This window comes from Xyrauchen texanus, chromosome 26 (assembly GCF_025860055.1).
Source record: "Xyrauchen texanus isolate HMW12.3.18 chromosome 26, RBS_HiC_50CHRs, whole genome shotgun sequence".
Lineage (NCBI taxonomy): Eukaryota > Metazoa > Chordata > Actinopteri > Cypriniformes > Catostomidae > Xyrauchen > Xyrauchen texanus.
Window position 1 is genome coordinate 26,214,284 of NC_068301.1, and position 21,673 is coordinate 26,235,956.

The 21,673-nt window shown below is 37.5% G+C and overlaps 1 protein-coding gene across 4 annotated transcripts in view; it reads left to right on the top strand.

The window, feature by feature from the left end:
- The window catches only part of LOC127620386 (phosphoprotein associated with glycosphingolipid-enriched microdomains 1-like), an 80,952-nt gene extending 60,865 nt beyond the window's left edge, over positions 1–20,087 (top strand). For all 4 annotated transcript variants that reach the window (XM_052093608.1, XM_052093610.1, XM_052093609.1 and 1 more), the window contains 4 exons: positions 2,391–2,487; positions 3,511–4,052; positions 10,600–10,656; positions 15,537–20,087. In XM_052093608.1, coding sequence (XP_051949568.1) covers positions 2,391–2,487; positions 3,511–4,052; positions 10,600–10,656; positions 15,537–15,830 — 990 coding nt within the window. In that variant the 3' untranslated portion in view covers positions 15,831–20,087. The remainder of the gene's footprint in view (positions 1–2,390; positions 2,488–3,510; positions 4,053–10,599; positions 10,657–15,536) is intronic.
- The last annotated feature ends 1,586 nt before the right edge of the window (positions 20,088–21,673 follow it).

Genomic DNA, 21,673 nt, shown 5'->3' on the forward strand with positions numbered 1-21,673 from the left:
TTGTCATGAGAATGTGTGACTGCTGTGCTTAAGGGCCTGATGAAGTCTGGGAAGAGGAGAGGAGAATAGACGGTCATTGTGAGGTCTGGGGTTTGTGGGAGGAAAGCATGAAGCAGACAAATTAACATTTTTCTTTGGCCTCAGGGAGATGAGAAACTTCATGCATGAGTCGCCTTTCTCTCTCTGCGTCTGCCGAAGCTGTACTCTGAGTAGGTGTCTTCTATGAAAATTATCATAAAGAGTTCAAGAGTTTACGAGATGTTTAGGAATCAAGAGATTAGTGTGACCTACTGAGGGCATAATTGACACACTTACCCACATACATATACAGCTGTATAGACAGGACCCATGGGAATGTAACTAACTGGCATTACATGAGAGGAGGGGAGGCTGCCAGCTTGCGTTTATGGTTTGTTGGCTGACTGTTGTGGCTTTTGGAGCACATACAGTGAATGCATGGATCATGAGTGCACATCATAGCCAGATGTTGTGTTTGTTATGTTCATCAGGTTTATGTTTACTGATATGTTTACCACATCTTTATGGTATGATATGCACGCTAAATTTGCATGGTGTGCACTGTGATAATAGCCTCCTGTAAGCTGTAAAATATTATACAAATGGGAAGAATGACAGGCATTGGTTATGCATATGTCGGTAAGGGACTTTTCACAAATAGGATACAAAATAGAGCCCAAACTCTTAAAAAAAAAAAAATTTCATGTAAAATTTAGTTTTCTTTTTCAAAAAGTTGTCAGTGAAAGGAGGTGCTTAACCATCAGAAAATGATGATCGTTAAGCTCAGGATGTCAAATAAAATATAATATTATGTTATGTTATATCATATTATATTTAATCTTGTCAATTGATATTTTTTTTTTTATCAAATTAATTACATGGTATGCTGATGAATTAATCGCATATTTAAATTTTTGCTGAGAACTTATCTCAAATAACAATAATAATGATATAATTATAGTTAAATAATTATAAATATATCCGTTATAAACAAATAATAATTCAGATCTTTTAAATGCATTAAATTATTGTGGCAGAGTTCATCATTGATAAGACAAGACAAGAAGTGGCTTTAGAATACAATATATTGTTTATTTCCAAATTCTTTTACTTAAGACAATCATTGGCCTACAGTTCACAGCAATCCATTTTGCAAATGAATTCATCAGTCAGTTTGAGATATTATATTTAGTAAATAATTGCATAGATCGTATTGCGTTCAGATTTTTAATTTTAGAAATAGTTTCTAAATATGTTTATCAATTTTAAATTGTTCAAAGACAGGTCTTTTTTCTGCCCATTTGACTTTATGTATATAATAACGTGCCATAATAATAATTAAATAACATATAAATAGTAGATTTTATCTTTATCAATTGAGAAACACTTTAGCATCACATCACTTTCTTTAAAATTAACAAGCTTCGTTTTGGAAATAATTTTCTAAATCTCTCCAAAATACTTGTAACTTAGGACTCTCCCAAAATAAATTATTAATAGTTTCAGGGGCACTTTTTCAAAAACACAATAATCTTCCACAAGACTTATAACTTTAACTTTAAACTTTAACTTTAAAGTTGAAGACTTTTAATCTTCAACTTTAAAGCGCTGTACTACCAGTGTCTTAACTGGGTATAATCCCTGCCCTCCATTCAAGGACTGTACACATCCAGAATAACGGAAATGGATGGAGAAATCACCCTGACCCATCTTACCCAGCCCACTAACTTTTTGACCTTCTGGCCTGCGCTACAGAGCACTGAGCACCAGAATTGTCAGGCACAAGAACAGTTTTTTCCCTCAGGCTATCCATCTTATTAACAGTTAAAACTGCCCCATTGAGCAATAATTATGTGCAATACACAGCTTAGTCAATACAGTCTGTTCTGTATTTGTGAAACGTGATACGTATTATTTAAAGCAAGTGTGAACGTTTGCTAAATGCTTATGCAAAGGTCTGACATCATCTCTCTCAGCATATAAAAACTTCTGTCGTTTTGACAGATATCTGGTGGTTAACCTTTTGCAAGATAATGCACACCTCGTCTGTGAATGTATCGAATGTATAGTTCACTTAAATAGCAGTGTCTGTCACAGTCTGACAGGTTAAATAGGGTCTTTGTCTTGCCTTGACAATGTGAGTGGCTCTCAGCTTTAACCTCCTGTATCTGAAGGACTTCATCACCCTGGCAACAGGCTTATTCAAAAGGCTGCCACTAGGTGGTCGCATAGGGCCAACATATAGAGACAAACAAAGAGCTTGAGTGTCTTTGTCTCTGGTCTCCTTACAGCATGCCAGATGAAATGTGATTGCATCACTCAATAGCATTTAGGTGACAATGTGGATAAAATTATAACATGTTTCTTTGTAGGTGTCAGAAAAGGAAACATGTAGCCAGTCAGCAGAGAGTCATGGTACTGACCTGGCCATCAGCAGCTCCCATAATGGGCCTCTTACAAGTGGTACAGGTAACAGACCTCCAAAATATATATTTTGAATTGTAACTTACTATGAAATTTGTTCAAATGTGGTCTCATTCGCTAATTATTGCGTACAAGTTGTGCACTCATGTACGTACACAGAAATGGTTCTCACACAAAATTTCCACCAGATTTATAGCAGGTGTGTACACACATTTTTTTTCCACCCTCGTTCTGGTGTTGTTGAATCTGGATTATTCTAAATGATGGAGTGCATGCCCGTAGTTAGTAATACATTTGCATAAACACTCCCAAACAATCTCCACATAAGGACTTTTCGCACTTCTTTTGTACCGCCATTGGTCACTCTCTGCAAATGCATTCTTTTTTTTCTCTCCCCTTTTCTCCCCAATTTGGAATGCTCAATTCCCAATGCACTCTAAGCCCTCGTAGTAGCATAGTGACTCACCTCAATCCCGGTGGCGGATGAACGAATCTCAGTTGCCACCACAGCTGAGACCGTCACTCTGCGCATCTTATCTCATGGCTTGTTGAGCGCGTTACCGCGGAGACATAGCGCGTGTGGAGGCTTCACACTATTCTCTGCGGCATCCATGCACAACTCACCACGCGCCCCACCGAGAGCGAGAACCACATTATAGCAACCATGAGGAGGTTACCCCATGTGACTCTACCCTCCCTAGTAACCAGGCCAATTTGGTTGCTTAGGAGACCTGGCTGGAGTCACTCAGCAGGTCCTTGATTCAAACTCGTGACTCCAGGGGTGGTAGTCAGCATCTTTACTTGCTGAGCTACCCAGGCCCCCGCAAATGCATTCTTAAGGGTTGTTCACACTGAGCATGTTTTTGCTGCCATCTGCACACTTTCCATTGTTTTTCTATGTAAAAATGTGCCAGACGGACATCTTTGACCATTGTGCCAGGTCTCTATGTTTTTTCGCGTTCAAACACGTCTGGTCTAAACAATGCCTCATATAGGTTTTTAGCACAAATATGTGCATATGCACGACTAATGAATAATGCACATTGTCTCCTTTCACGCTGTCCACAGTACTCACAGACACAATGGACACCAGTCCCCAGCCTTCAGAGGACATGCTGTCCAGCCAATCAGAAATCAGATCCTCAAAGTGCCACCAGGACCGTGAGTTACCCAGCATTCCACCCACCGATGTCCTCAAAGCCACCGTGGTTGATGGTCAGGCTGCCTTAGGGGATGGCACGTATGAGGTGGTGAAGAACAGCGCCTCCCGGGACGTCAGTGTTGAGGACTCACTGTACGAGACGGTGAAAGAGCTGAAGGACAGTGGTCTCCCCAATGGTACGATGAGCCCTGAGGAACCGCCTGCACCCCTTCTTAATGGTCACCCCAGTCCTGCTACATCAGATCGCACTGTCCTGCCCAATGGTGTGGAGTACGCCTCTATCAACCTCAGCAAAAAAAGCAGATATAGCACCGACATGGAGGCCAGGCGCTCAGCTGCCATTGTGGATGCCATTGTGGAGCCAGAGGATGAAAAACCACCTCCCATACCAGATAAAGTGCTTGATGAGAATGACAACCAACAGATTAATGATCTTCCAAATGGTCAGGTGGGGGCTACCAAACAGTTTTTTCACTAGATGCCTCCATTTATAGTAGGTATACTATAGATATACCTACCATACTTCAGTCATGACATTTCTTGGAATGATTTAGCATGTTAATGTGGGTATGACATAGTGATAAGATTTGTTCTTGGTGGAATAGATCTGCTACGCTGCTGCTGCTGCAGAGCTTGTACAAAGACTTGCTACTGCTAGAACATACACAGACATATAATGTTAATATGTGGACATGCTGCTCCTGCATAATTACATAGAAGACATGCTGCATCAAGCATAGAGGACCATGTAATAGATCTAGACAGGTGCAGCTAGGGAGGAGGGTTTCAGAAAAAACTCTTGCAGCGTTTTGCAGTGAAAACGGAAAAACTGAGCAATTTAAATGCTAGTCAAAGAGAGAGTTGATTGGCTAACAGATAACAAGTTCAAAGAACGTAGCTTTCACCATGTAGTTTCATGACTAAACTTCAAGTAATTTGTCCTGTTGAGCAAAGTCCCTTTAAAGGGATAGTTCACCCAAAAATTAAAATTCTCTCATCATTTACTCACTTTCATGCGTCTCTCTTTCCCTGTCTGCCTCTGTCTCCTCTCCTTAAATACTCCCGCTGCCCCTCACTGGAATGCGAGACCGGTGTGGCACACAAGTGGAACTCATTCACCACTTATCTTCACGGCCTCGCTCTGCCCAGACGCCGCTCGGCCCCACCCTGCTCACCACAATGTTTAACCACTGGAGTTGAATGGATTACTTTTATGCTGCCCTTTGTAATTGCTTATAACTGAATGGTGCGACCATTCCTACAGCCTATACTATTTCTCCTTTTCATTGGAGTGGTCTTTCACCTCCTGCTTATAATATCTCCATGTTGAGAAAACACTATCAAAAAAGTACCAAAAAGAACCATTGTATTTTCATGTTATTTTGAACATGATCCTTGTTTACATGATACAAATTATTACCATGGTGATTTGGACATGTGCCATTGTAATACCATGCTGCCTCCTGCAATTATTCAAACTCTAATTTAAAAGTTCACCATTTCCACATACTCTGGAATAATTGCCCCAAAAAAATTTATTTTTTTCACAAATCTCCCAAATAAAAAAAGACTCCAATTATTCATCAATAATACTGTATATGTTTACAATCTTATGATAAATTTAACTTTATTTTTAAATATAAAATTTTTAAGCATTTCATTATGCTCACTCCATCTCCCTCCAAAAAATCTTATTTATTCCACTAGATGGCAGCAAGAACTAGAAAAAATATTTATTTCTCTATCACCTTCCTTCACAAAAGTGGTGTAGGTGGTGCTCTAATTCATTTTACCCCTCAAAGATGTGCTTGTCCATAGACATTCAGTCTAATTTTCTGTTCATGTTCAACCCCCCATTGTTTCATCGCACATCTGGGCCTCTGAGTGGAATAGATGTCATTAGAAAGCTGAGATGCTTCCCTTTGCGATGATATATAAAATAGTCGTTCACATATATTTCTGATGATTTGTTTTGCATACTTTTCCTGTTGGTCCGCATATTTTGTTCTGGACATCTATGTTATAACATTGGATTATTAACATAAGCCAGCTCACAGACAAATAAAAATGGCAATTGTTTTTAGAAAACTGCCTAAGGTAAAAGTAGATATAAACGTTTTAGCTATTTGGGGCTTACAACACCAGTGAAGGGTGCATAAAGAGACATTTGTATTTGATGTATTTGTACTTACTAATATCAAAGTTCACTTAGTGATTTTTTAGAAAATCTTTCAAACTGTGCTATTAGGGCAACAAAATTAACCATAGGGCAAAACAAACTATACAGTCATATTCCTGAGAATGAGAGCTTTCATTTGATATATGATTTGATTAAGTGCTATTTGAAAACTTTTTATATTCATATTAATATTTCTTCCACATGACCTCTAGGTGGTGCAGATTTGCTATGCAAATGCTTTAAGTCCTTATTTCCTTGTTTTCTGGAATATAAATACAAAAGTGATGGTTATCGATGAAAAATTCAGATTCTAAACTTTCAAACGATATGCCTGACTTACAGTATGAATTCGGAGACTTTTTAAGTGTAAACCTTTTTTGAGACATAGTGCCCCCTTTTGGTCCCGATCCCCTTTTGGAGTTGAAGCGGCTAAGGGTTTAAAAAAAAGGATTACAGCACACATCATCAGTTGATATAATTCAGTAATCATGTTCTATGTTCTTCAGAAGTGATGCGACCTATAGCACATATAGCAGAAAATAAACAGAAATCATCTTATAAGCAGACTGAAGGGACTTCGCTACTGTTCCTGCAATCCAAACTAAGAGAATACAGGAGATCAATAACAAACAGAATGTTTTCTGTTTTATTACAATCTTTTAAAATGTGTGCTCCGTATATATATATGTGCCTGTAGCATACTAATGAAGCCATCTGTAGAGAGCAAACAGGCTGCTGCTGCACCCGCAACATTACTGTGTCGCCATTGTCGAGGTAGCCCTGCTCCTCCTTTGTTCATCACTCCCTCTTGCACTCTCACTCTGTCAGTCTCTCTCTCTCATACACCATTCGCTCTCTGTACTTCTGTTGTTATCATTTAGCATTTTTTAGTTTGTTTTTTGCGCTCTGTCTTTCTGCTCCCTTATACTCAAAATCAGTTAAATCAGGCTAAGTGCCAAATACATGTCTGTTTATACACAGTTCAGTTATAAATGATTGACAACTGCATTTTATAACTCTCAACTGGTTGGACGGGAACCATAAATGGGCTGCAAATCTGTTCTGATAGCAGGATAAACAATGCTAGATGGAAGTAATAAAATGAAACTAAAAATCTAATGCCTAGTTAGTATGAGATGATCAAATTTATAAAATTCAGTGTTTGCAATGCAATAGCTGCTGTCTTCTGCACACACACAGCTTGTCTTGTGTATGTTGCGTTGTTTCATGTGGTGTTTTTGGTGGTGTGGTGTTTTTGATGTACAAGTGTAATGGGGCAGCAGTGATTTATTGTATCGGCCACACGTGTTCATCTGTAATATATACGCACAGACATCAGTGTGTTTCAGCTGCCCACTATCTGACAGCTCACCTTCATGATGAATTATAAAATAGTTTGTGTTTACAGGTACATCAGTCTGTGTTTGAGCAAGACACACTGTCAAGTGAAGCCAGGACACCCACGGTGACACACACAAGCTGTATAAACATGCATGCACATGTGAGACTGTCATACAGACATCAGACGCAATGCATAATTAGTTTACTGTGCAGATCATTACATTTTTCATTGTCTATTTGGTTATTTGAGCTTTATTTGGCTGAGCAGTGCCATTTATTTGGCTGAGCAGTGTCATTATGTATTAGTGTCCATGTCACCGCTAGTGCGATTGAGGGCAGCTGTCTTAGATAAACTGTGATATCAGCACATCAACACTCAAAAGTCTCTTGCTAAAGGGAAAGACTTTTATTGTTAGCGCTGAAGCCTTGTTTGAGGATGCATGGGTGCACGCTGATATTTGTGAAAACAAATACTAATTGACACGATTGAATGCAACACTACAGGCAACTGTCTCATGTCCGCTTCCTTCTGTCAGCAACCTGTCACACACACTGTCCTCTCTGTCATTTCTGTCTCCCTCTCTGGCTATCTTTAATCAGTGTTATTATTGTAATCAAAAACCAAAACAAAGACTAAATGTAAACATTTATCTATTTTTGCTAACAATAAGCTAACAATTTAAAAACTCAAACTAAACTGAAACGAATTGTCATGGCGCCACAGCTGAGTCAAATAAATTGACCACTTATTATTTACAGTATCACTTTTTGATGTACAATATTTTATTACATTTAACATTTAACTCTTTAAGCTCTGAGGGTGTTTTTAAAGATGTCCTGTTTCAGTGGCATATCCAAAATTAAAGGCTTATAACTCGGCAAAAAAAAAGGAGGTTCAAGTGTTTGATATCATTTTAAATAAAACTTAAAAAACAAATTATGATATAGATTATATTTAAATTCTGTGACCCTCAAACTGCTAAAATATTTTTTTCTTATTTTTCTGATTTTACATTATATATTTCAGGGTGTAAATAAGGTAGCTCTTGTTTTCTTCCGAATTATATCACTTGTAACTGAGTAAAGTTTTGTGTTGATATAACAAAGCAATCAAAAGTAATAGCATTATAAAAATAGTTTATCCTAGTGTTCAAAAACATCTCCAAGTTTCCAAAAGGCTCTCCAAAATAAATTAAACATAATAATTGTACATAAGAACTAATGCAAATACAACAATGACTAAAATGCTCTCTCTCCAAAGCATTCAGGCTTGAGTAACAAGATCTCATTCAGTTCCATTTTGTGTCATTTGAGCCACTATTGACTGTACTTGGCACCATCTCCTGGTGGCCATATGCAATTAGAGTGAACAATCCTCTCTGCCCATATTTGAATGACTTTCAGCTCTGGTTGCAATCTGAATCCTATTACGATTGGTTTAGCATTCCGTTACGTTAGACAACATACTACATCATTTCCGATGAAGTCATATGATCAAGGTAAACTAACTAGTTTTTAGCCAGATAGCACATTATATTGTGTGGATTATCTAATGATCTATGTATTCGATGACATTATGTGTTTATTTTAAACATAACCTGTATTGGTATGTGATATTTTATGTTCTGATTATTTTACATGTAGATAAAAGCAAAAACGCGACATATAAGCATAGGGTTGGGGGTTATAATGTTGTATAAAATGTTTTGTAAAACCTGTTTACATTTAACATGTGTTGAAGTCATATACTTAGCTATCACTTGCTATATTTTTGTCTGTGAGTAAAACAAATAGGCTGGTTGTATATTCTACTCTTTGAGAGCTTTCCAACGACATATGACACATTGCTTTTTGATCAGTTTGATGTTTTTAGCGATCACAATAATATGTGCAGTGCATATTTTCTTTTATAAATTATCAAAGCAGGACACTTCTAATTTGTCTGCAAATTTCAAATCACTTGTTAAATTTTGGTTATAATGCCTACATGCATTGTAAAGTACAGCTTCTAAGCTTTAAAACGATACATATTTTGTGTTGATCAAGACTGTAGTCAATAATATTTTGACAATAATGTTTTTATCAGCGCCGGTGGGCCAACCGATCTTAAAGGGTTAAAGCATTTTTTAATCTAACATGAATTACTGTAGTATTGAATTTCTATAAGTCTTTAGAAATCACACAGAACAGAATAAAACAGGTTTAATGTCAAATTAAGTAAATGTGTTGACTGTGTTAAATACATTAAAGGGTATTAAACATATCTAGGTACCTGTATCTCATTTAACCTCTTAAGTTTGGCAGCTCTCAAAAAAGAAATAAGAAAATACTAAAAGGTCGAAAGTTCTGCTACTGAAATCGGTCTGTGCTTTCCAATTTGTATCACTGCCCCCTGTGGCCGAGGCTGTCCACAGAGGGACACCCAAAAATTTTATTTAATTTCAGCTGTAAATGTAATACAGTCAACAGGAATGCACATTTTATTAACCCTACCCACTAACCCAACCCTGAACCTATCCGTTGAAGTAAACATGCAATTGTAGAGAAAATACATAAACTATCGAAAGCAACATGTCAATTTCCATGTGATCATGTTGACTGAAACTAGTAAACACAAAAATCTAAACCAAAACAAAACCTCATATTGTCAAAACTAAATTAAACTAAAGTGAATGGACAAATAGATATAAAAGCTCAATTCAAAATACCCTATCTCAAACCACTGTCTGATAAAGACCAGTACAGGGTTTTAAGGGCGTCCAATGATTGCTAATTTCTTATATGATAAAGTCAATAGAGGAGACCCTTTAATTAATATAGAGGGGCGGACAGAGACAACGGCAAGAGTGAATTAGCAGATAAGCTATATTGAAACATTTGTTAGTTGCGATGAGGTCAGGGGTGTCTTTGTGGAGCTACACGAATGTGCTCAAAGGCTATTAAAATAATTGCTTAGCTAATTAAACCAGTATCAAAGCACATCTGGCGAGCCCCTCCTTGCACATTTTTTGCAATAATATCAAAGCAACACAAACTTTTAAGTTCATGGGGAAAAAGAGGCTTGAACATTTTGCACTAAAACCGCTTATAATTAATCTCAAAGGGGTTATAGCAAATTTCACACTTATTGGTAATCTCTCTGTCAGTGAAGTGACTGGCACAGCGATTGATATTCTTTTTCAACAGCCAAGGTGTCCGTTATTGATCCGCTTTAGGATTTAATTTGTTAATTAATGACTCTGTTATTGATTCTCTTTGTAAATATACAACTACTCTTGCCAAGAGAGGAACTGTACATTTGATTTCAGTCATTAACTCTTAAGTAATGAATGAGCTGCTCTGTTTTGCATCAATCAGTCCTTGACACTAGCATGTGTCAGCTGATGTGAGCCATTTCCTCTGCTGCTGTATCTTTAAATTGATTAAGTAAAGAGTGATTTTAACTAATGATCTTGTTTCAATCATTGTCTTACAGTTACACTCCCCATTGTCGACTCCAGAGCTTCAGGACCATGCATTGCCGGACAGCGAGGTAAGACCTTGTACGATGCCATCATCTCAGAGCCCCTTGAAATGACCAACTTAAAATGTTTTTTTTTGCTTTTTGTTTTTATTTGACCAATTACTAATTAGTTGGGCTGTAAATGTAATATATTATTTTAATACAATAAAAAAAGACATCCAGTTAATGCATATGTCATAGACCAACCATTTAAAAAAATAGCGCAAACGGAATGCGAGAACACATCCTGTGTACACACCCCCTGAGACACAGTGGAGTTAGTTATAGGCTTATATTCAATTATATGGAAATAAAACAAATTATATTGACTTCAAAAAACACTTTTTGTAATGTCAGTTCAGTGCTTAAAGGAATATTCCGGGTTTATTACAAGTTAAGATCAATCAACAGTATTTGTGGCATAATATTGATTACCACATACAGTACATACAGGTGAAACTCGAAAAATTAGAATATCGTGCAAAAGTTCATTAATTTCAGTAATTCAACTTAAAAGGTGAAACTAATATATTATATAGACTCATTACAAGCAAAGTAAGATATTTCAAGCCTTTATTTGATATAATTTTGATGATTATGGCTTACAGCTTATGAAAACCCCAAATTCAGAATCTCAGAAAATTAGAATATTGTGAAAAGGTTCAGTATTGTAGGCTCAAAGTGTCACACTCTAATCAGCTAAACACCTGCAAAGGGTTCCTGAGCCTTTAAATGGTCTCTCAGTCTGGTTCAGTTGAATTCACAATCATGGGGAAGACTGCTGACCTGACAGTTGTGCAGAAAACCATCATTGACACCCTCCACAAGGAGGGAAAGCCTCAAAAGGTAATTGCAAAAGAAGTTGGATGTTCTCAAAGTGCTGTATCAAAGCACATTAATAGAAAGTTAAGTGGAAGGGAAAAGTGTGGAAGAAAAAGGTGCACAAGCAGCAGGGATGACCGTAGCCTGGAGAGGATTGTCAGGAAAAGGCCATTCAAATGTGTGGGGAGCTTCACAAGGAGTGGACTGAGGCTGGAGTTACTGCATCAAGAGCCACCACACACAGACGGGTCCTGGACATGGGCTTCAAATGTCAAACGTCTTACCTGGGCTAAAGAAAAAAGAACTGGTCTGTTGCTCAGTGGTCCAAAGTCCTCTTTTCTGATGAGAGCAAATTTTGCATCTCATTTGGAAACCAAGGTCCCAGAGTCTGGAGGAAGAATGGAGAGGCACACAATCCAAGATGCTTGAAGTCCAGTGTGAAGTTTCCACAGTCTGTGTTGGTTTGGGGAGCCATGTCATCGGCTGGTGTTGGTCCACTGTGCTTTATTAAGTCCAGAGTCAACGCAGCCATCTACCGGGACATTTTAGAGCACTTCATGCTTCCTTCAGCAGACAAGCTTTATGGAGATGCTGACTTCATTTTCCAGCAGGACTTGGCACCTGCCCACACTGCCAAAAGTACCAAAACCATACTGTGCTTGATTGGCCAGCAAACTCGCCTGACCTGAACCCCATAGAGAATCTATGGGGCATTGTCAAGAGAAAGATGAGAGACATGAGATCAAACAATTGAAGCATCTTGGTCTTCCATAACACCTCAGCAGTGCCACAGGCTGATAGCATCCATGCCACGCCACATTGAGGCAGTAATTACATTTACATTTACATTTATGCATTTGGCAGACGCTTTTATCCAAAGCGACTTACAGAGCCCTTATTACAGGGACAATCCCCCCGGAGCAACCTGGAGTTAAGTGCCTTGCTCAAGGACACAATGGTGGTGGCTGTGGGGCTCGAACCAATGTCCTTCTGATAACCAGATTACCAGTTATGTGCTTAGACCACTACACCACCACCACTACTCCACCATTAATCCTGTTGTAATTCCTACACTGTTCACCTGATTTAGATGTAAATACCCTCAAATTAAAGCTGAAAGTCTGCAGTTAAAGCACATCTTGTTCGTTTCATTTCAAATCCATTGTGGTGGTGTATAGAGCCAAAAAGATTAGAATTGTGTCGATGTCCCAATATTTATGGACCTGACTGTACAATATATATTATGTACAAAAATAATACACAACTATTAACAGAAGAATTAATGCAAGTGCTATTACAAAATTATAAGCTTAACCTTTATAAGCTGCCTTTAAACAAAAATTTCCAAAAATTGGCTCCATTCACTTCCATTATAAGTGCCTCACTGGAACCCCCATTTTTGCTTTTTTAAAGAAAAGGTAATCAATTTTCATTACTGGTAATCAATATAATGCCACAAATTCTGTTGAATTAGCTTAACTTGTATTGAACCCAGAATATTACTTCAACTGACCTGTCACAGAATTTGAACTATCTTCTTTTTAATCCTTTTAGCTCTGAAAGTGTTTCTAAAGATTTCCTGTTTAAGTGGCATACCCAAAATTAAAGACTTATAACTTGACCAAAAACTAAAATCAACAACAAGGAGGGTCAAGTGCTTGGTAATATTGTAAATAAAACTTTTCAAATGATTTATTGATATAGATTATGATACGTTCTGAGACTCTCAGCCTAAGAAACTGCTGAAAAGTCACAAAAACAACTGAGCTTCTTATTATTCTTATTTTACATTATATATCTCTGGGTGTAAAAAAGGTGGCGCCAAAAAACTGGTTCCCCGTCTGTCGCTTACTCGACGTTGTGTCAAATTAAAAGACACTAGGGGTCTTTCTTGAAGGCCTTGGTTACCTCTGAACTGTAGCAAAGGCCAATGAGAAATGGGCAGACAGAATTTGCATGTCCCTCCCCCAGACATACGGGTATAAAAGGAGGGAACTCCACCTTTGGAGTATGCAGCAACTAAGGTCGCTGCGCACCACTCATATCCCGGGCAACCTCAACACGGCAATGGACGCGCTGTCGCGACAGGGCACGCTCAGTGGAGAGTGTAGGCTCCACCCCCAGGCAGTCTAGCTGATTTAGGAGCGGTTCGGCAAAGCACAGGTAGACCTGTTTGCTTCCCAAGAGACCTCCCGCTGCCCGCTCTGGTACTCCCTAGCGGAGGCTCCCCTTGGGACAGACGCGCTGGCACACAGCTGGCCCCGGGGGCTGCACACGTACGCATTTCCCCCAGTGAGCCTACTTTCATGGGTGCTGTGCAAGGTCAGGGAGGATGAGGAACAAGTCACTTTAGTGGCCCCCTATTGGCCCACGCAGACATTGTTCTCAAATCTCACACTCCTCGCGACAGCCCCTCCCTGCCGATTTCTCCTGAGGAAGGACCTTCTTTCTCAGGGACGGGGAACCCTCTGGCATCCGCACTCAGACTTCTGGAACCTCCACCTCTGGCACCTGGACAGGATGCGGAAGATCTAATTGGTTTACCACCTGCTGTCACGATCAACCAAGCCGATCAACCAAGCCAGGACATTTTACCATGCCATTCAACCATGCCGATCAACCAAGCCAGAGCTCCCTCTACCAGGTGTTTGAAGCAACTCCTTCCTCGCTAGGTAGGATCTACCACCGCGCCACTTCCACATGTGGCCTGAAAACCCATGTGACGTATTCGCCACATTAACCCTCCCCCCAGCCTGGGCAGGATCTCTGCGGGGTCTTTTCCCCCTGAAAGAATAGGAGTTGGAAAAGAACACCTTCCCCGATGTGTGTTATAGCATTAAATGGCCCCAGCTGCTTTAACTCTATACAAGAAACGTAGGGAGAGAAAAGGCACGGTTGCGTGGCCTGCTCCTATGCTTGGCACATTGCTCGTTCCCCCCCTTTGGGATGCTGGGAACCTAAAAAGCTTATGACATTTCAGCAGTTCAGCAGTTCACGTACACGGTTCAGCACATAGTGTGATTGAATAGGGACACCTAGTGTCACTTCATTCGACACAACGTCAAGTGAGTGACAGACGGGGAATGTCTAGGTTATTGTTGTAACCTCTGTTCCCTGATGGAGGTAAGGAGACGTTTCCCCCCGGCCACAATGATGTACCGAACACTGTAACGGCTGAACTTTATTCTCGGCTCCTCAGTGCAAAACATGAATGGACAGATGCATAACTACTAATTAACGAATTATTAATTACTAATTACACATGCAAACACAACAATGACTAAAGGTAGGCATAGCATGGAGGCATGATTTTAGTAATGATATTTCACAGAATGAGTGCCTTTTCACTCAATGTGTCTGCATTATTGAGTCTGTTATTTACTTGGCGCCATCTCCTGGTAGGCTTATGTAAAATCGTGTAGATTATCTATTGATCTATGCATCTGATTACCTTGAATGATGGCACATTCGTGAAGTTATAAGTGAAAACACGGCATATAAGCAACACCAACATAATTATCGAAGACATTTACTTAGCTATTACTTGCTATATTTTTATCTGTGAGTCAAACCTGGTTGTATTCTACCTTTTGAGAGCTTTCCAACAATACATTACACATGGCAATTTGATCAGTTTGATGTTTTTGCTGATTACAATAATATGTAAAGTACACTTTTTTTTTTCAAATAAATGATAAAAATGGACCACTTCTGATTTGTCTGCAAATTGCAAAGCACTTGTTCAGTTTTGGTCATAATGTCTGCGTGCATTGTAAAGTACAGCTTCGGAGCTTTAAAACAATACCTATATTGTGTTTGTCAAGAATGCAGCTAATAATATTTTTGACTATAAGGTTTATTATCATTTTTGTGGGCTTTTCTAAGGCAATATTGAAATGCAATTAATTTAGATTGATTCATTAATCAGTGCTTCATGTAATTAATTCAGTACATTTTTTAAACAGCCCTACTAATATTTTCTTCACATTAATATCACACTTTATGCCAAAAAAAACTTAATAACTTAATAATAAATCTTTGGACTAAAGATAAATGGATCTAAATTACTGTAACATTGCCATTTGCAGTTATCAGACATGTACTCCATCGTACATAAGCCTGTTGTTAAGGAAACAGAGCATGACTACAGCAGCATTGGAGAGATCAAACGAATGGTGACGGAGTCGACCTCCAGTGACATTTATGCCACGGTTAGGGATGAATATCCATTGGCTCCTGGATCTCAGAATGCAGAACCTGGGTATGAGACCATCAAAATCCCCCAAACAGCTGAAGGGGCTCATCATGGAAGTGGGATTTTGGAACCCGACTATGAGAGCATGGCGGAACTTGGTCTAAACAGGGAGATGACCCGTCTCTGACCACACACTCAAACCAGAAACTTTGAGCACTGGGAACTCACTTGTTTGAGGTTTAGAGGTGGACTTTGGGGTGATATCACTAGAGTAATGCGCTTAATCCTACCTGATTGAATGTTTCTGAGGACAGCATTTCAGCACCCTAAAACCGACTGTTCATTGGGTTGACTGAAATGCTAGTCGTATAATCTGTCAAAAGGAAGCCCTGCATAATTAGGTCTTATATAAGATGCATTCTTTCACTGAAAAAAGTTAGATGAAATGCAATCACATGGAACAGATCGCAGGTGTCTCATGACATATTTTTCAAATTTGGACTATTTCTATGTTTTCGCGTCATCTTTAAAGCTCAATGCTCGTGGCATTGTATGAAAAGGTACAAAAAATCCAGATGAACGAATCAACCTCCCACAAACATCTAGTCCAACCGTCGTGACCCATACCCAATAGTGAATGATATTGCGCTGGCCACAGTCAGTGACATCTTTTCAGTGTAAGACCTGTGACCCAGCACAGGTAATGAAACACTGGGTAGCTCAGTAGAAGGTTTGCTTTGCTATTGATGTGAATATTTGTTTCCCCTTTTATATCAGCTTTGCTCTTATGTGAAATATTTTATTCATAAAGTGTACTAGTAGTTTCCTTGTTCTTGCACGCTGCACCTGCTGTGAGCCCCACTTTGCCTCCCCATTTTCACGTGATACTAGTCGAGCAAAGAGCTACTCTGAACTGAGATTCCCCTGAGTAATGGCATATGTAATATGCAGGTACAGTCAACAGCATTACACTTATTTCAATCATTCAGAGTTGCTGGAGCATTTAGTTTCACAAGAGTTCAAGTAAGAAGCTGGAAACATTTACATAATACATATCAAAAGATTAAAGAGGAACATTTAATTGTAGCCATGATTCTTAATCATGTTAGCAAGATGTATTATAATAATTTTGTCAAATCATATGGGTTTGAGGAAGTGACCTTTAAGGTACGCAAAGTTGGTCTATCACACTCATTTGTGAGTGTAACTAACTTTGGTTAATATTTACTCACCTTGTCATATCATTCTAATTCTGTGTGCTGATATGTTTTTCAGTAGAATATTTTTGAGGATCTTCACATCTTTTTTTCATATACTTAAATGGTGACCATGTCTGGCAAGCTCCAAAGAGAGGGGGAAAACCACACACACACACACTCCATAAAAATAGTCCTAAATGACATCAAATCTGGCATGATTTTCTAACACTGTACATGACATTGAATATTCTCATCATTTACTCACCCTCATGCCATCCCAGATGTGTATTTTTTTCTTCTTAATATTTCAGCTCTGTAGGTCCATACAATGCAAGTGAATTGAGGCCAGAACTTTAAATCCCCAAAAAGCACATATAGATGTCTTCAGAAGCTAGTGATTTTAGTAATTCACAGACACCTATCACATTTGTTCTGAAGACATGGCTTTTACCACTGTGTCTTATGGATTATTTTATGATGTTTTTATATGCTTTTTGGACCTTCGAAGTTCTGGCCACCAATAACTTGTGTTGTATGGACCTACAGAGCTGAAATATTCTTCTAAAAATCTTTGTTTGTGTTCAGCAGAAGAAAGAAAGTCATACACATCTGGGATGGCATGAGGGTGAATAAATGATGAGAACATTTTTGGGTGAACTTTTCCAGCTTCGTTGAAGGAGAAGATTATCAGTGAATAACAATTTAGCTTCTAATCTGTTCCTTAAAAAAAATGTTATATGACTTAAGAAGTATTTTAATTAATGCACAAGTTCTATGGACCACTTATAAGGTGATTTTATGGTGTCTTTTTGATTCTTTTGGAGTTTGACATGTGGTTTTTTTGGAACTGTCCTTGTATGGAAATGAGCTGCGTAAAGATTCATAAAAATGTCTACTTTTGTGATACAGACTACAGGTTTGAAAAGAAATGAGGGTGAGTAAATAAATGATGACAGAATTTTCTTATTTTGAGTCAATTTTTCCTTTAATGAAAGGTGGACTGGAGTTATTGCTGATGTGAATCTAACTCCTTTCATTTTCAAACATTGTCCATTAGTAATGTAATTGATTTAAGTTACATCGATATGCATGTGTGAAATTACATTTCGCAAAATGTTTTATTAATGGAGCTTTATTGATGGAATGTATCAAATACATTGTATATTTCAGATATTTTTGGATTTTAATTGGTACACGACATTTCAAAAGACTGAAATGTACAGGGGAAAATGTCATGATGGTACTGCCACACAGAGCTTTGCCTGGCAGCTTAATAAATGTACGCTATTATCAGGTATGCATTCGCTGCTTTTACACATATGTAGCAGTATAATAAAAAAAAGCATAGCTTGTCCAGACACCACATGTGACAATTTCATGCCAAGAGACACTTAATATTTAAAAGACTATTTAGATCTGTTAAATTATGTCATTGTTGAAGTATGGTTTTACACAATATTGTAATCATCGAGTCTGTGGAATACATACTTTCTATATTCATTGTTAATGAAAGTTTAAGATGGGTTTATTAACATTTAAAAAATGCCTCAGTGAAAAGAGTAAGGGACATGCATTGCTTTGAATTGAATTAGCATTAGTCCCAATGTTGTCCATGTGTTTGCTTGTAATAATGGTACATTGTGATGGTACAGGTTCCAAATTGAGAAGGTCCTTGTTGTATTTAATATCATGGTAAACATTGTAGATTTTGTTTCTCCCTCTAACCAAATTGTATCTATTTAGTTGTAAATAAGAGTGAATTTTGCATTTGTTTATTTTTATCATCATCTTTTTATTGTGGTATTTGCTTATTAAACAATGTAGCCTTGCTGGACTAATAATATAACGTGTATGCATGTTTTAATCCACATCAACCATCAACTGACCAATTACTGATTGAAGTGTAATTATGTTTTATGTTACATATTAATCTCAGACAAATATATTTAGAAATGTATACTGCATTTATGCACAAAAACTACATTATAATCTGTTTATATTTAATCTGTCAATAAGTGCAGGAAAACACCCTGCAATGAGGCAGTTTTATTTTGTCAATGTCAATGCATTGGTATTAGGGAACATAAAATAAAGAATATATTTAACTGTACTGCCTGCAAAAGATTGAATCTCTGGTCAAAGCCCCATGCATATGAAATGTGAGCACTCCATAAGCAAAGAGAAGGATGGTAAACATGGACAATGAATAGCTTTTTCATTCTCACTTCACAAGGTAAATGTTTTTAGATACACATTCATTATCTATTTTCAGAGGTTATTCTTATAGACAATTTAATGTAACTGAATGTCTTTAAGCACACTGTAATTATAATATACATAGAGAAGCTATTGTTTTTAAATATGAGCAATAATGTCATAAATTCAGAACACTTTGACAAGGCATGAAAATATAAATTTCCTATTTTTAAAAAAAAAAAAAAAGAACAAATCTCAGTTACAGTGAGGCACTAACAATGGAGGTGAATCATGGAGCCAGTCCATAAAGTTAAAATACATACTGTTTGAAAAGTATAGCCACAAGACATAAATAATATGTGTGTTTACATGATTTTAGTGTGATAAAATCACTAACATACCTTTTCAGTGTAGATATAGCCAATTTTACAACTTAATTGCCATGACAATGCTATGTCAACAAACCCTAAAATAACTGTAAAATTGACGATTTAAACAACTTTACAGCTCAAATAATACATGAGCCATAAAGAATTAATGTGTGCTTTTATAAAATTATATGCTTCGCATTTCTGCCTTTTAAACCCTCCAAAAACTGGCCTCATTCACTTCCACTGTAAGTGCCTCATTGTAACCTTGATGCTTTTTTTTTTTTTTTTTTTAAGAAAAGGAGGGACGTCTTAAAATTGTATATGCATATTTAAGATTATTTAGGCTGTTTGTTTCTTCCAACTTGTTCCAACAACAATCAAGTATTTAATATATATATTATTTTTAGCGTATTCTTGGGTTGAAATCACCAGAATTGTTTCGTTTAATGGCACCAAGACTCTGGAACTCACTTCCACAGATTCATTGTAGATATCTTCTCTGTTAGGTCCCAACTAAAACACCATCTGTTCTCTCAGTATTATCTGTACACCTCTGACTAATGTTGCTATATTATTGTTGCTATTGTTACTGTTGTTGATTCTATTGTTGATTTATGTTAATATGTCTTTGTACAGTGTCCTTTAGCTTGGGAAAGGTGATTTATAAATACAAATATTAGTGCTTGAAAGATATGTTTTCAATGCTTAATTCTTAAATTATTACATTTGGTCCCATCAATAATGAAAATGTGATTATCTTGTGCCTATATATTGAGCAAAAGTGTAGTACACATCAAGTTATTAAAAAGAGCTAAGATTCCTTCCTTGACATTACAAATAATGTTTAACATTATTATTTACATTAGCATTATAGATAAATGTGCATTCAGTAACTTTTGTCTTTGTGTCATCTTACACTGACACCTAGCAGTTTGGATGCAGCATTTTAAAATCAATAGTTTTCCGTTTCAGATGCCATTGGAGAAATGTAGTATTCACAGTCACCCATGATTACTTTAATAATTGAGTGAACGTGTGAAATAACAGGATGGTTACTAAAATTAAGCAAGTAGTATTTGGCTGGTCATGTGATTCTAACATGACCGCCCCCATGTGCGGACACTCTCCACAGGGTTGCCAACTCACACATTTGACAGCACAAGACTAGAATTTTCGGGCAGCTGTAGCAAATTTACCACCACAATGCACATCTGCGTGCCCCAGAGACAGGATAACTAGAGCTCTGGGGTGGCGCAGTGCGAGCAACTCAACAAGCATTCGATATCTCGGCACAGGGACACCACAAAACTAAAGCACTTAATATGAATTCTAAAGAGAATAATCAAATTTGAATCACTGGGGAAGAAAAAAACCTCTCAAACTGTTAGACAAGCCCTGACATTATATACAGCCCTGATAAGGTAAAGGTGAGACAACACCATGCATCAATTAAAAGGATTTGTATAATGCACATCATCACCCTTACTAAAATGTATTGTGTTTATTCTTTAGTAACACAGTGACAAAAAGTTATAGCTGCATATTAAGTCTATTAGGAGGAATCCATTTAACTTCATATTTAGATTATTTTAATATGTTTAGGTTATTAATTTTTTTATTTTAGAAAGACTAGCTACATTGTCAAGTCAAGTCAAGTCAATTTTATTTGTATAGCGCCTTTCACAACACACATCGTTTCAAAGCAGCTTTACAGAATATTAGCATTAACAGACGATAAGAACTGTAATGTCTATAAAGTCGATTAATCATCATTGTGTAATTTAGATAAAATACGAATTTTAATAGTGTTTATAAATAATTAAATGATAATTGTTTTAATAACCCCAGTGAGCAAGCTGTAGGCTGACTGTGGCAAGGAACACAAAACTCCATAAGATGTAGATTAATGGAGAAAAATAACCTTGGGAGAAACCAGACTCACTGTGGGGGCCAGTTCCCTCTGGCTAACATTATGAATGTAATGTAAATATTAATTATGTATAGGTAAAATCATGGTTTAAAATTATTAAACTAAGTGATAAGGGTCATTGATTAAACATAGATTGTGTTTGAACTGTAAGATTAATGACCAAAGTCTTTGAAGTCCATCTTGATTAATTGCAGAAGTTCACATAGATGCAATTGTCCTTGTTAATTGGCTGATGAAGGCTTTTGTTGGCAATTGTTAGTCTAAGCATTTAATTTCAGGATCGTAGTCCATAAATAGACCGAGGTGATGCAGGTTGGAGTTGGCATAATTTCAT